This window comes from Pelodiscus sinensis, chromosome 3, assembly GCF_052426305.1.
Source record: "Pelodiscus sinensis isolate ZL-2025 chromosome 3, ASM5242630v1, whole genome shotgun sequence".
NCBI lineage: Eukaryota > Metazoa > Chordata > Testudines > Trionychidae > Pelodiscus > Pelodiscus sinensis.
In genome coordinates, this window is record NC_143054.1 from 45,997,463 (window position 1) to 46,012,474 (window position 15,012).

Here is a 15,012-nt window from a genome sequence, read left to right on the forward strand (position 1 = left end):
ACCAGTATTTAGGCTGATGTACCTTGGTTCTTCTAAGGTGCCACTGCCAAAGCTTATACAAGAATTGATCAGTGTTGGGCCACAATTCACAGAAAGAAAATTCTCATTTGAGTCAATGCTGGTTCGAGTGCCAGTGCTGTTGCTAAACAAAGAATCGCTACTGTGGTAGCCATAACTACTGCTCTTCATTTTTATACCAGGAACACTGGCCCTTTGGCCATTTACATATATTGAAAAATGGAAAAGGTAAAAACTCCTGCAAAAGGTACAGCTTCCAGGGATGAATTCTCTCTACTGCCTTTTGAAACACCCAGCATTCCTTCTTTAAATAGGCTTCAACATGCACATTCAACGCCCAGCTAGTAATACTCTGATAGCTCTTCAAAGGATTTTGCCTACAGCTATGTTTGCTAGTTTGAGTTTGGCTTCCCTAAATGCATTAAAAAACTCTACAAGTATGGACTCAACACAATGACTAGGGCGTCACTGAGAGACAGAGATGCCAAATATTTCTAATATGCCTCAACCAATTTCAACAAGCTAAATGAACAAACTTGTATTATAAGCTCACTACAGGGTTGTGCACATTTTGAAATAAAAGTAACATTAAAAGAAACAGAGTCATCACTATGTAATTCCAAATTTATGCTGATGTGACTTCCCTGATTTTACACTGGTGTAAAAAGGGAGTAACACTTTAGGCCCATAATTGGTAAACCCTTTATCTTTGTACTTTATCCAAACCACTACCATTATTCTGCTGTCCAGACAGGCATGTTTATTTCATTGCTCTGTCCCATCAAGCTGCAAACATAATCTTACTTTCTTCAGCATTCTTACAGTTCCAAGGTTTGATGCTGACCATAAGAAAACACATACACAAAGACTTAACCAATGTTGCTCAGGCCATAACTCAATTTTTGTTTTTTGGGAAATAAAATGAAAATGTGCATGCGTCATTTAAATCATTGCTCTGGGATAGAGCTAGGGATGAGGGGTTCAATATGCTGGATGCTCTAGGAAAAGAGGGCTACTCCAGCCCTCTCTCACCACAGCAGCTACGGGCCAAGTGAGAAGCACCTCTCCATGGATGCTGCAGCTCCAGAGGCACAGCTGGGGGAAGGGTAATATCCCATGGCTGGGGTAGTTCCGGATTTGTCTGCCCCCCTGTGTTATGCAGCCAGAGTGAGGAATAGAGCAAACTGTACATTTTCCCCACACTCCCTGATGAAGGGGAACATCCAGGAATGTCCCCATACGAATTGCGGGGGGTGACAGACAGACAAATGCTCTCAAATATATAGCAGATAAAAATTCTGCCTTTCATACTTAATTTTTCCACATTTTCTGCCCTTCATAAAATCACACCCATATTACAGCAGTGCTGTAAAAGAAGTGGTATAAAAGAAACAGGCTACAGACATTGAGCAGGCTTATCTCCATGAGGGTAAATCTAGACTACAGAGGAAGATCAAAGCTGCTGCTGTCATCATTCAGGGTTCAAATGAGCGGTGTAGTTAAGACAGCTAATTCAAAGTGAGAGGGGCACTCTGGTCGATGGCAGTAACCCTGGTTTCATGAGGAGTAAGGGAAGTCCAAGGAAGAGTGATCTTCCTTCAACTTCCTGCAGTGTAGACAGTGCCAAAAGCTGAGTTTAGCTACTTCGACTTCAGCTACACAATTAATATAGGTGAAGTTGTGTATCTTAATTCTACTTTGCCGCATAGTGTAGACATACCCTGGTGGCTTTAACCCCACTAGCTTGAGAACTGGGAACTCCAGTTTGGCTCTTGAATACTACAGACAAGCCACAGAGCTTTCCTCACCCATCACATATTAACTGGGATCCCATGTTCTAATCTGGCCACTAGCTACCCAAATGTATTGCTGTTTCCAAATGTTTACCAGCCTAAGAGTCAAGAGTTTTAGCAATTTGCAATTGTTACCAGGTGGCTTGCCCCTTACACCTGGAGGGCTGGGCCCTGCCAAATACAAGTGCTGAAGAGGCACACCAGAGAAAGACCAGGTGATTTCCCTACTTAAAGTAGCAATGGGCAAAATGAAGGAAGGTTGATTAGAAAGATCAGGGACTCCTATGAGTGATCAGGTTCTAGCAAAGTGTCCTGGGATGTGGGATTGAGACCACAGACAGGAAAGATCTAAGTGTGACCTGACAAGAGGGAAAAAGAGATGGAATTTGTTTTGGGCCTTTGAGTTTTATTTTTGAGTTTATTTTGTCTGAATGAATCCAGATTCCAAGAAGTGGCAATAGGTTTTTTTTAATGGGCTTGTGTGGAGTTTAAGGATCTCCTTTGGGGGAAAGTGAGGCAGACTGCCTTCACTGTAAGCCCACGCCACGAGTGACATTTTTTATAGTCTTCAAATTGTATCTGCAAAAACAGAATCTCTTCTTAGGCCTCGCCCATGGTCTCAGTAATGTTGAACATACACATAATCACAGACATTTGTGATGGAAAAGAAATCAGGTCACATATTCCAGTACTCATGCAGAATTGCTCACAGATGTTTTATATTTTAAATGCTTTGTAATACTTGAGTGAAATATACATTTAATAACCCAAAAAATAGGGCTTCAAATATGCTTGTATGCATTGAATTTAATCCCTGGGCAAAAAGCCAGTGCTGTACTTAATTCTCCTTAAGCCCTCAGAATAGGGTTTAAATGGAATTTAAGTGGTACACAGACTTGTAGTGACCCCTGCATAGGAGAGAATTTCACTAAAGTTCAGTTGTTTGATTGAGGCACAGCTAATATTTATTCTGGATTGGTTGGAACCACCCAACTCATTACCACATGGATCCTGAAACTATAAATGAGAAATAGATCTAAAGGCTTGAAAAAAAAAAACCTGTGAGAATTCTTCAAGATGAAATAATTCTGCAGATTTTAGCCCAGAAAAGACATCAGCAGTTTCCAATGCAAGGCAAAAGAGCAGAAAGGAAATAAACCGCTCCTGCCAAACATTCACTAGCATACCTCTCTACTTCAGGTCTAAGGGTTTTCTCCCTTTCCAGCATGGCAATAATAAGTTTTCCCCACTCTTTTTCTATGTCATTTGGATGGTAGCCTTGAGGGAGTTTGATGCGTCCAAATTCTATCCAGACCTTCAAAAACAAAGAATGGATGCTTAAAATAAACAAAAAAAAAATGAAAAATACAATATAATAAACACAATAAAACATAAAAAGTACAGCTTACCTCCAGAAGTTTATAAAAACGTTTAATTTTTGATTTATCTATCTCCTTTGGTGGAATTTCTGTTTCTTTAAACTGCAAGTATTGGTTATAAAGTGCCTGGAGAAATATAAATATATATTACCAGCTATTTCTTAAATGTGAGTATTTTACTACTTCCTCACCACATTCCATTATGTATAATAGGCTTATGCTCTTATATTGTTCAGTTAAAGACTTGCATAAAAGCTCTCTGTCCACCAATGAAAAATGTGCTTGTGCAGCTTAAGACTGTAGTAAAACATTTATTGTAGAAGGGGAACAGAGAGGAGGTGATAATCAAAGGATAAGGTTTTCAATGGGCTTCAACCTCAACACCATTTGCATGCACACAGGCCAAATAATTGCTCCTGTTCTTCCAACCTAATATCTGTGTGGGGAATATGGGAGGCAGATGTCAGAATTTACATACAATTTAACATGTCTGGGCATCTCATTTGCTTCAGGGGCACAAAGAAACCTCAGCAGCTCAGAGAATGTGGCCCTATATGCTTTGCATATTTCATATTCCACAACACAATATATTTATTTTTAAAAAATGAACATTTGGTGTCCTGTGAATTATTTGCATAGAGCCATATCATACCCTCCTCATGCTTAACTCTGGGAACACAGGGTCTCAGAAACTCCACAAAGTTAATGTTCACCTTAAATTTTAAAAAAAATGAAAATCCATTTTATTCCTCTGCTTTTTGTATTTTTTCTACTGTTCTTCAAACAAAAGAGGAATAATACAGTACATGTAAGATTCTGTGTCTCACCTTCAGCTCTACAGGATTGTTTGGAAATATTCTGTCTGACATTATTGTGACATGGTGCCTGATCCACTGGATGAGGTAGTTCACCATATTCTGGTATTCAACCCATTTCACTTCAACATCCTAGAAAAGCAACTCATAGTCAGTGTATAAGAAAACAAGAGCTGTCGCTTTTTTTTTTTTTTTTTAACTATTCCTTTTGTAGCTGAGTTCAAAAAGATGCAGATATTCAGGCGCATAAAGCAAAATAAATCCCTAATCTTGGCAATTGCAAAATGAAAATCACAATATTCTGGTCCCTTTAACCTACTCACGTAAAATAAATCAACTGAGAAACTTGCATAAGTAAGGCGAGTAGGCTTTGGAATGTTTATAGTATTTATAGTGATAACATAGAAGTTATTTATAGTGTATTTATAGTGATAACATAGAAGCTTCCTACTTCTAATGCCATTCAAAAGACATAAGGAACACAAAAGTGTGACAATGATCTGACCACAAGACTGGGCGTCAACAGGTTCTGAGTTATGATCCCAGCACTGATTGTAACTCCTCCTGTGACTTTGGGCAAATCATTATTTATTAGTCAAGCTCTCGGCTTCAATGTCTTCATCTCTAAAGCATGTGGAGTATTGTTACAAATTAAATATTTGTTTAGAGATTAAAATCATTTGGCACTCTCAGTTAGATCATGAAACCAAAGAACCAACCTACTGACAACAGGAAAAACTTTCAATGTTGTTATGTTCTAGTATTATTTTATTACTGTTGATATACCAGTCTATGGAGAATGTAGCTAACTGCATTACTGAGCTGAAACCTTATAAAAATCAAGGCATATCAATGAAGCTGACATGCTCACTAACTTACATTTGCACTGATGCCTTCGCCGCCCTCTGGTACTTTAGGAAACGCATCATAAAGTGATGACACGTAAGTTATGACTGACTTCTCATCAGGTGAGGAGACATCAACATCTAGGAACAGAACAGATTCTGTTGTGAAGAATGTTCACAATTACTCTGAAGCCTACAGACTGAGAGATTATGTTTTAATATAAGAACTTCAGAATGGCCATACTGGCTCAGGCCAATGGTCTATCTCGCCCGTTACCCCGTGTTCCAACAGTGGCTTTCAGAAACCTTCCTAATTAATGGTGGCTAGAAAATTTAGCTGTGCAACCCACCACCACATGGTGCAGAGCAGCAGCCCAGGCTGCTACACGGCTCCGGACACCGGAGCAGGCCCTTGCCCCATGGCCCCGGCTGCTGGAGCAGCACTGGCCGCCCGCCATGTGGCCCCGGCCACTGGAGCAGCCGAGCAGCCGCCATGAGGCCTGGCAATAGCTCCAACCCTAAAGGGCTAGAGCTACAGCCAGGGCTGCATGGCACCTGCCTGGATGCTCCTGGGGTGCGCTGCGTGGCGGGCAGCTGCCCTATAAGTCGGGGCTGGAGCTGGGGTCACGGTGCAGCTGCAACCTATCTCTGGCAGCCACCACACAGCCCACTCTGGCCACAGCTTCAGCCCTGGGGAAGGTCTGGAGCTATGGGCAGGCTGCCCCTTGGGCAGGGCCACATGGGTTAGGGTGCACCGGGGCTGGAGCCAACTCCGGTTCTGGTCCTGGCACATGGTACAACTGCCCACCATGTAGCCCATCCCGGGAGCAGCTTACTTTTCAGAAAGTCGAGTGCTGCTGCATGGCTCTGCTGAGGAGGTGGACAGGCTTAAAATTATTTCTGCACACCCAGATAGGTGTGTGCCCTAGAGGGAACTTAGCCTCCCGTGATTCAGCAAATTCTCTGGTTCAGCACTGAGCAAGTCCCAAGGGTGCTGGACTACAGAAGTTCAACATGTAACAATATCCTTATTATGACCAGGCACTTATGTTCCAGGCATTCATATACAAGCACTGATAAAACCTGTAATTACTTAGTTTTCTGCCTTCATATGATATAACGGAATGGGACTCTTTCATCTGAGTTTTTCTCTTCAGTTCCTACCTGTATCTTATTAAATTTTGTCCTCTCCTTTTTACTGGGATATAGAGAATATCCTTTAATAAATTCTTCCCTAAATGATGTCTAGCTTAACTACATCCTCCTCTGCACATGTTGGCTTTCCCCCATCTCTTAGTTTCAAAACTCCCCTATGAGGTTTTTGTTCTTTTTAAATCTTGTATGTCAACAATCTTGCTCTGTTTTGTGTTAGGTGGAGCCCATTCTTCCTTATCCAAAAGGTTCTATTCGCTGAACACCTTTGTCTGACCCATGCATTGAGACCCTGCAGTTCAGCCTAACTTGAACTATGTGTAGAACAGGAAGCATTTCAGAGATGCCAACATGTTTTGTAGTTAAGTCTTTAAGAATCAACTCACCTTCCGGATCCAGAAGTCTGGTGACACCAAGTTTTTCTGCTACATAAAAAGCATGTTCTAAATTTGCAAGGTTGCTTTGAACAGCAACGGTATTCATGTCTATCAGGTCCGGCCTGTAAAACAAACAATTACGTAAGTCTTAACCTGTGAAAAAATATAATTGTTGTAACAGAATAGTGCAGTACTTTGAAAGACCTCCACAAGTGCTATTATTCTAAAAAAAAATCCATTTTAAGAGCATGTGGTAGTGAATAATGAGTACAACTGTGTATACTTACCCATTTTTACTTTACACTTTAAAAAATAGGTGAAAAACTGAACAAGATTTTTTTCAGTGCAGCAGACAACTATAACTTCATCATTCCCCTCTGCTGACATCCTCTCACCTACCAAAGCTAGCTTAAGACTCTGTTCCTCACTTTAAATGTCTGCATACTCTTGCTTGCATATCTATTCTCGTCTATTATCATGTTCCACCTTGCTCCCTTTGCTGCACTAAACAAGCTATTCCTGCCTCTTCCTTAACCTCATTCTCCAATGTCTTCATGTCTGCTTTCATGGGTCACCCAATCCCTCACGCCTAGGAAAACATCTCTATTTTAATGTCCTTCAATTTCGTCTCTTGTTCAGTGCTTTCCTAAAGGTACACATTTTTCATGAGTGCTACAAATGCTAATATTCGGGATGTAATACTGTAGCCAGTTAATTGTGTTCACTTATCAGTTAACGCAATCAGCTACATGCAATCCCCCACTCTGCTGCTCTGCATTTAAAATATTTTAGTAGCCAGCACGCAAGCATGCTGGCTCAGATCCGGCTCACGCTGGGTCCGGCACCCACCCTGACGTGATAGCTACTGAGAAAGCAGCATTCATAGACTGGTGACTCAGTGAACACTTAGCCATTGGTTCAAATGGGAGCGGGAAGGGGGGAGAATATCATACGTTTATTGAGTACCGAGTTAATGTTCCATGTGGGAAAAGGTGGATGAGAATATGGATACAACCTGTCCAGCCCTTTCCTAAAATGAGTTACCATTGAATGAATGAAAAGGGAACACTGGGAGCGCCCTGCGTGGAAAGTGGACACAGTTGCTAAGTGGATCTTAACAGCAGATGGTGCTAAGCCCTGTGTTCAGAAGTATAACAGGTAATCCAGTACCAGGTGCCTGCCTGGAGGAAACATCCTGTTCTGCTCACCAAAAGGAAAATCACCTCCATTTGGCCAACTATACTGCCTGGTGAAGGGTTTCCTGCTTCTCAAAAGAACCTCCCGTACTTGAGCTAAGCATTGAAGCTCTAACAGATTGAGCCATCTAGCTTCCCCATCATGAGGTAGTGTGGTGTGGGTATGGGTGTTTGAGATGCCCCGGTGTTGCATGAGGAGATACAGGGGAAGGGCTATTGTGGCCTCCACTGACAGAGTGAGGAGGGTGGAGAACCAATTCTGATACTGCCACACCGGTGCCAGTAAGATCAGGCACACTCTGTCTCTGTGTGCCTTGAGCAGGACCCAGTGTAGCAGGAGCCGGGGGAAGGTGGGGAGAGAGGAGAGAATGCATACAATAGCTGCCCCTCTCCGCAATGAATCACAAATGTGTCTGCTATGGAACCCAGATGACGATTCTGGAATGAACAGAAGTCTTAAGAGGCTTTGGGCTTCAAGACAGAGGCGAGGTAATTGTGCTCCCCCTTGCTTGTTTATATAAAACATCGTGGTCGTATTGTCCATATACACCAACATGCACCACACCTCCTGAGTCTTTAGGCTCCCCAAGTGGGCTCTTCACACAAGGTCCAAAGTGTCTCTTACAAGTGTCAGTGTAGGCAACAGCGAGAAGAATGCCACTTCCTCGAGTGGGTGCAACCATCGTATCAGCGTGGGTATCATGCCTTATGAGATGGACACCGCCATGTCCAAGCTGTCCTGAATTGGCTTGTAGATCAAGGAGGTGGGAGAGGGGAAGAGAGAGGGTGGGAGAGGGGAGGGCAACAAAAATGATCAGGGGTTTGGAACAGGTCCCATATGAAGAGAGGCTAAAGAGACTGGGACTTCTCAGCTTAGAAAAGAGGAGACTGAGCGGGGATATGATAGAGGTCTATAAAAGCACAAGTGGTGTGGAGAGGGTGCATAAAGAAAAGTTCTTCATTAGTTCCCATAATAGAAGGACTAGAGGACACCAAATGAAATGGGTAGCAGGCTTCAAACTAATATCAGACAGTTCTTCTTCACAAAGCAAATAGTCAACCTGTGGAACTCCTTGTTGCAGGAGGCTGTGAAGGCTAGAACTATAACAGAGTTTAAAGAGAAGTTAGATAAATTCATGGAGGCTGGGTCCATGGAGTGGTATTAGCCAGGGGATAGAAATGGTGTTCCTGGCATCTGTTTTGGAAGGCTGGAGATGGATGGCACGAGACAAATGTCTTGGTCATTGTCTTCGGTCCATCCCCTCTGCGGTACCTGGTGTTGGCCGCTGTCGGCAGACAGGCTACTGGGCTAGATGGACCTTTGGTCTGACCCAGTACGGCCGTTCTAAGCTCAGGGCTCAGGGTCGGGGGTCTCACTGGACCACCTTGATTTTCATGCAGACTTGCTCCTGGGTGGCCAGGCTGGCAGCTATCCTGCCCTAGACGGCCACTTTCCTGTGCCTAGTGCGGAGGTCGTAGATGAGGTCCACGATCTCCGCACTAGACCAGGCGGATGCCCGCCTCTTGAGGCCCCGGGCAGGCTCCCGGGAGCCGCCAGCCTGGTCCCGGGAAGAGGCGGAGGGCTGGGTGGCAGCGGGTGGCTGGCTCGAGCCGTGCCAGGTGCAGAGTCTGCTGGCTGGGTGCAGGCAGGCTTGCACCTGGCACGGGCACCGTAGCCAGCCCATGCCACTTTAAGGGCTCCCGGGCCAGGAGGGGGGCAGAAGAGTTTCCCTGGTGGTGCCCAGAGTGGCCACCAGGGAAAGCTGGGGAAGGCTAGCCTCCCACTAGTTTGAATTAAGTGGCTACACAGCCCTTAATTCGAACTAGTTAATTCGAACTAGGCGTTAGTCCTCGTAGAATGAGGTTTACCTAGTTCGAATTAAGCGCTTCGCTAATTCGAATTAAGTTCAAACTAGCGGTTTGTATGTAGACATACCCTTAGGGATTAATATATGATGTGGTATCAGAACCCCCTTAATACTATGAAAGGATATGTAAGATGGTCCAGTCAGAAGGGTTTAAACGTAATTGACCCTCTGTGTGCAGAGATCTCAAAGAAGGGAGACCTCAGTCCCTTTCTTGGCCCTATGGGAAATGGCTAAGGTAGAGAAGTGCTGTATATAATACCGCTGCACAGGACTAAATTGGTGTTGGTGATTGGAATGTAAATAAATCACAGAAAGTTGCTCCTCCACAAAGAGAGAACAGGGAGGGAGCATGCCCCAGTAAACTAATAAATCTGCATAATATGTAACTGGGAAATAATTCTTTTCAATTTTACTATAAGGTAAAATCAAGAATGCACTAAGTATTTTAAAACCCTATTTTTTTAACCGAATCAAGAGAGACTAGTCCTAGAAATATTCCAAATACTAGTCCAACTAAAAATAAATATTTTAATATTTTACACTGGCCACATATGATACAATGGTCAAAAGCTCAAGTGAGACAAATTCAGACTGGAAATAAGATGTAAATTTGTGAGAATTAACCACTGGAACAATTTAGATTCTTCATCACTGAAAATTTTTCAATCAAGACTGGATGTTTTTCAATAAGATATGCTGTAGGAATAATGTGAGAGAAGCTCTATTGCCCACACTGGATAAGCAATCAGACTACATAATCAGAGAGATCCCTTTTGGCTTTGGAATCTATAAATGTGTTGCGGTTAGTACTTAGGTACAAGGATGGGTGCTAAGGAAAATACTATATATTGACTTACAGACAAGACTGGCTTATAAGCATTCAGTCTTACATATTATAATAATGTTCTTAACTCTGAGCCACAAGACATGGGAACACAGGAACTGTAATAAAATATCAAACCAGATATCAAATAAAATATCTACTCCAGTATCGTGTCTCTGAAATGAGACGGCACCTCAGACCTTAGAAGAAGGTGCAACAAATTCCATTGTCTATACAATTTTGGAATAACCAGCCCATATGAGAAACTCCTTCCTAACCTTAGGCAGTGAGTGGTAGGGTTGCACCATAAATCATGAGGGTGCACATCCCTTGGGTTTTTTTTTTAGTTTATAATACAGCTGTGGATTTTATCTTTGTCCATAGAAACAGCTAGCTTACGAATCTTACTAAACCTTTAGCTTCAATGATACCTTGAGCCAGTCTATTCCACAGTTTTATTGTGTGTTTGTGTAAAATTTTTTCCATTTATCAGTTGTTGTCTTCCTTTGCATTTTAAAAAGAAAAAAGCCTCTCTTATTCATTTCCTTAACAGTCCTAATTTTTTCATTCTCCCCTCATATGGAATTCTTTTAATCTTCTACATATTTCCTTTGTACATCTTTGGCTCTCCTCTGTTTCTTGGTATAATTTCTGAGAAGGGCTGATCAAATCACAGCAATGCACATAACAACGCACCATCCATTCACATCAGAGGTTGGCAACCTATGACATGTGGGACGGAACCAAATATAGCTCTTATGGCAGCCGCTGGGAGTTCCCTTTAGGTTGTGCACCTGCATGGGCTCGTGTAACCCATACACCTAGTGTGGTTCACTGTCCCATATAGTGGCACTTAGACCACATAGAGCAAGAGATAAGAACAAGGGAACTCTACAGCCTAAGCTGTGAACCAGCTGGCTTTTAGCTCAAGCGGTAGCCTGCACTAAGGTTTTGTCTACACTGCAGGGTTTTCGCGCAACAGATCTTCCACAAAAACTTTTTGCACAAAAGCACGTCCACACCTCAAAAGCTCATCACAAAAGCGATGTGCTTTGGCGCAAGAGAGCATCCACACTGCATGGACACTCTTGTGCAAGAAAGTTCTGATTGCCATTCACAGAATGGCTATCAGAGCACCTGTGCTTTTTGTGATAGGCTCTTTTTGCACAAGAAACCCGTGTTGAGCATCCATCCACACACACCTTTTTGCGCAAGAACTCTTGCAAAAAGCCCTCTGTTCTGTCAACTGACTGTAGATTTCTTGTGCAAAAACACGCTTGAGGTGTGGGCGCTCTGCGGGTTTTTGAGCAAAAGCAGCCGGTTTTGTGCAAAACCCCTGTAGTATAGACACAGCCTAAGTTCCAGAAGTCCCAGGTTGAAATCTGCCCAGTGGTGGTTACACAAGTTATCCAGAACCAAACCAAATGCTGACATTGTGATGTAATTCTATTATACAAAAATGTTTGAAATATTTTGTTTTTGTTCCAGTGCAGAATGAGAACAAATTCGGAAGCCATGAAAGTTGTTACAAATGGGAATTGTTATCCCCCAGAGAATCATATGGAGATATTACTTCAGCACAGATTCTGAGAAGCAGCCCACATTCTAAATTACCAAAAAATTACTTTTACAAGCCTCCTACTAAGCACAATCAAGTCTAAACATGTCTACTTTGTGAGATCAGATTGAATCACAGACCAAACACAAGATTATGCAGACCAGCCTCCGCTACCATGATTATGCTCTTTAATGCTAGCCACAACACAAAAAACATTAGTGCAGGAGACTGAGACATCCTTTTCAAAACTTAGATTTCTTAATATAGTTTACATGTAAACCGAATAGCTTACATGCTGAGCTATAATCATATTTAGCCAAGCATGCATTAGAAGTAAAATACTGAAATAATTAAAAAATCTTTCTTAAGACTCTTTTTCTTTTCCCATCCTGAGAAATATTAATGGCCAGGCTTTTAATTCCGTTTGAGCTATGAAGGGCAATAATTTAAAAAAAAGTCTGAGAATAGAAAGAGAAGTAAAATTTGAGATTTTCTGTTTGTTAAAAAGGTAACAATAAATTTAGAAAACAGTAAGCAGAAACTAGAAGATACAAATAACCTTTCTCTTCATTTTAAACTTAACCACCAGGCATTTTAAGGCTTGAAACTATGTAATATTTTGTTTCTTTTCAAATCATCCCCACAAATTGCTCAGCTTGTTATTTCACATTTTGGCATCATTCTTTGCACCCTCAAGGAATCTATTCATGTCAGTGCCTGATCACCTGCAACATGTTTTAACATTACTGTAGTGTCGTGTGCACTGTAACAAAAATCGACTAGCAAACCCCTGCTATAGATCTGAAAATGCCTCCCATAAAATAAGGCTTGAATTTAGCACAGAAGATTCAGCCAGTCAAATACTTGAAAAAAACACGAACTCCTTTCACATGTGCAGCTTGTATTATTCTGTTCCCTGCATGAACTACCCTGTGTAAAGAAATTTCTCTTACATGGATTCTGTGCATGATCCTTTGTTGATTTCAGTTCCTTTTATTTTGTGATATCCACTTTACTTATACCCACCAAAATTGTATATAAACTTTGTTAATGGTGTGATGCAAATCTATTAAAAACTTTCATTCACTTCAAAAGTCGTTGATCAGTCCCTAACTCTTCCACTAATTTTGCATAAACCTATTTTGATTAACTCCTCTTCATTAGATGCAAGCCTCCGGAGCTCTTTGTCATTCTTTCCCCCTCTTCTGTGGCATTTCCAATCCTTCAAAATCTTTCCTGCAATATCATGCCAAGAATTGTACACAATAAGTCCAGGTGTAGTCTCACAATCCCTTTGGGTAGCGCCACAATGATCTTCTTTGTTGCAGGATCTATTTCCTTTTTCATACATCTCAGGGTTTTGTTTGCTTTTCTAGTTGCCACCGGACAGTGAGTTGATTATTTTATGTTTAACCAGACTTGTTTCCTGATCAGTGTCTTTTCATTTCATATTATGGGTTAGATTCAATTCTAAACTGGGAGTCAGCACAAGAACCATTTACCACCTGACTCCCACATAAGCCTTCAAAACATGATTTTAAGAGGCCACCTGTGCAAGGATGAAATTTACCCTAAGGCTGTGTCTAGACTGGCAAGATTTTCCGTAAAAGCCCCTGCTTTTGCGGAAAAACTTGCCAGCTGTCTACACTGGTCACTTTGAATTTGCGCAAGAACACTGACGATCTAATGTAAGATTGTCAGTGTTCTTCTGCAAATATAATGACTCTCCCATTCGGGAAAAAGCCCTCTTGCGCAAATGCTTTTGCACAAGAGGGCTAACGTAGACAACTGAGAACCGTTTTGCACAAAAAAGCCCTGACGGCGAAAATGGCGATTGGGGCTTTCTTGCGCAAAACCACGTCTAGATTGGCACGGACGCTTTTCCGCAAAAAGTACTTTTGCGCAAAAGCGTCCGTTCCAATCTAGACACTCTTTTCCACAAATGCTTTTAACAGAAAAACTTTTCTGTTAAAAGCATTTGCAGAAAATCATGCCAGTCTAGATACAGCCTAAAGGTTTGGCAGGGCTGTAAACTGGCCCACAGCCTCTCAAGGTGAACAATTCTAAATCTTTACTAATTCTAATAAAAAGTTTGCTGTATCTCTCAAGTAACAAGATAATTGTTCATCTTAAACTTCCACTGAGACTACATGGAAATTTACATCAACAATTTTTTCTATTATATTTAGCAGACAAAGATGACACTGCTACACCATTAATGGAGGTAATAAACCAACCGCACTTTTGCTTCATGAAAAAGGCTAGTTTGGAAATTCAGAGAAGAACTTTGGGGGGAAAAACTTCTTTATGCAAGAAAGTAATTTTGTAAAGTTTAGTCTACAGAAAACCTGAGATTATTTTGTTTTATATGTAACAATTTGTTTCCAATATTTTTACTTGACATTATTTGATTTTCTATTTCTTGTTTTCGCTGTAAAGATTTCTAAGCATTGTGATATTAAGCAAAGTAATGTCATGAGTTAGGTCATACAAGCTGGCCTTGATTTATTCATTTGAGAATAGCTGGCCTACTTCTTTTTAAGTGTTTCATCGATAAGGGGCTGGACACTGACAGGAATGTTCTGAGAACTCAGAGATTGGCTCTTTCCCATCTCCACCTCTCCAAAGAGAGCAAGGTCTGCAGAGGTTTTGAAAGCTGAGCTTGTGATGTTATTTTTAGGGAGCTGATTCACAACAGGCAGAGAGACAAGGCTGCAGCAGGCTAAGGACAGATGACAGTGAGATGCCTCACATACCTGGGTACCCCTGAGGAGCATCATACTTGGTTCATCTACCACAATATTGCTAATAATACATCTGAGCCAGTGCCTGGAAAAAAATGCAAGTAAGCTGTTCCAGAAAAAAGGCTGGCACAATTCAATTTTCCTGCTTGAGCTCTGTTGACAATACCTAACATTCTTCTAGCAGTCACTGAGTTTCAACTGGCTTCCCTGAAAATGTGTATCTTTGGGAAGAACTTTCCTTTTTTGTCCCTTCTCATAAAATGACAATATAGGATATTTATTTTAATGCTTTCAGGCATGGAACCCATTCAGTTCCCGTTGAAGTCAATAGAAAAAATCCCACTGGAAGCAGGAATATATCACACGTATAACCACCCTCCTACCAACAAAATTAGTGATGTTAGTGCCAACACTCCTGAGATTGTGAACAAGTAGACCCAGTAT

At 41.6% G+C, this 15,012-nt stretch overlaps 1 protein-coding gene across 28 annotated transcripts in view; it reads right to left on the bottom strand.

Annotated features, from left to right (window-relative positions):
• DST (dystonin) overlaps positions 1-15,012 on the bottom strand; it is a 466,993-nt gene that overhangs the window by 212,250 nt on the left and 239,731 nt on the right. For 25 of the 28 annotated variants that reach the window (XM_006110983.5, XM_025182427.3, XM_075923642.2 and 22 more), the window contains 5 exons: positions 6,389-6,501; positions 4,885-4,991; positions 4,018-4,137; positions 3,221-3,316; positions 2,999-3,126 (listed from right to left, as the gene is read on the bottom strand). In XM_006110983.5, coding sequence (XP_006111045.3) covers positions 2,999-3,126; positions 3,221-3,316; positions 4,018-4,137; positions 4,885-4,991; positions 6,389-6,501 — 564 coding nt within the window. Of the gene's footprint in view, positions 1-22; positions 533-2,998; positions 3,127-3,220; positions 3,317-4,017; positions 4,138-4,884; positions 4,992-6,388; positions 6,502-15,012 lie in introns of those variants that run through there. The other 3 variants (XM_075923654.2, XM_089777090.1, XM_006110985.5) reach the window with 3 other exon arrangements.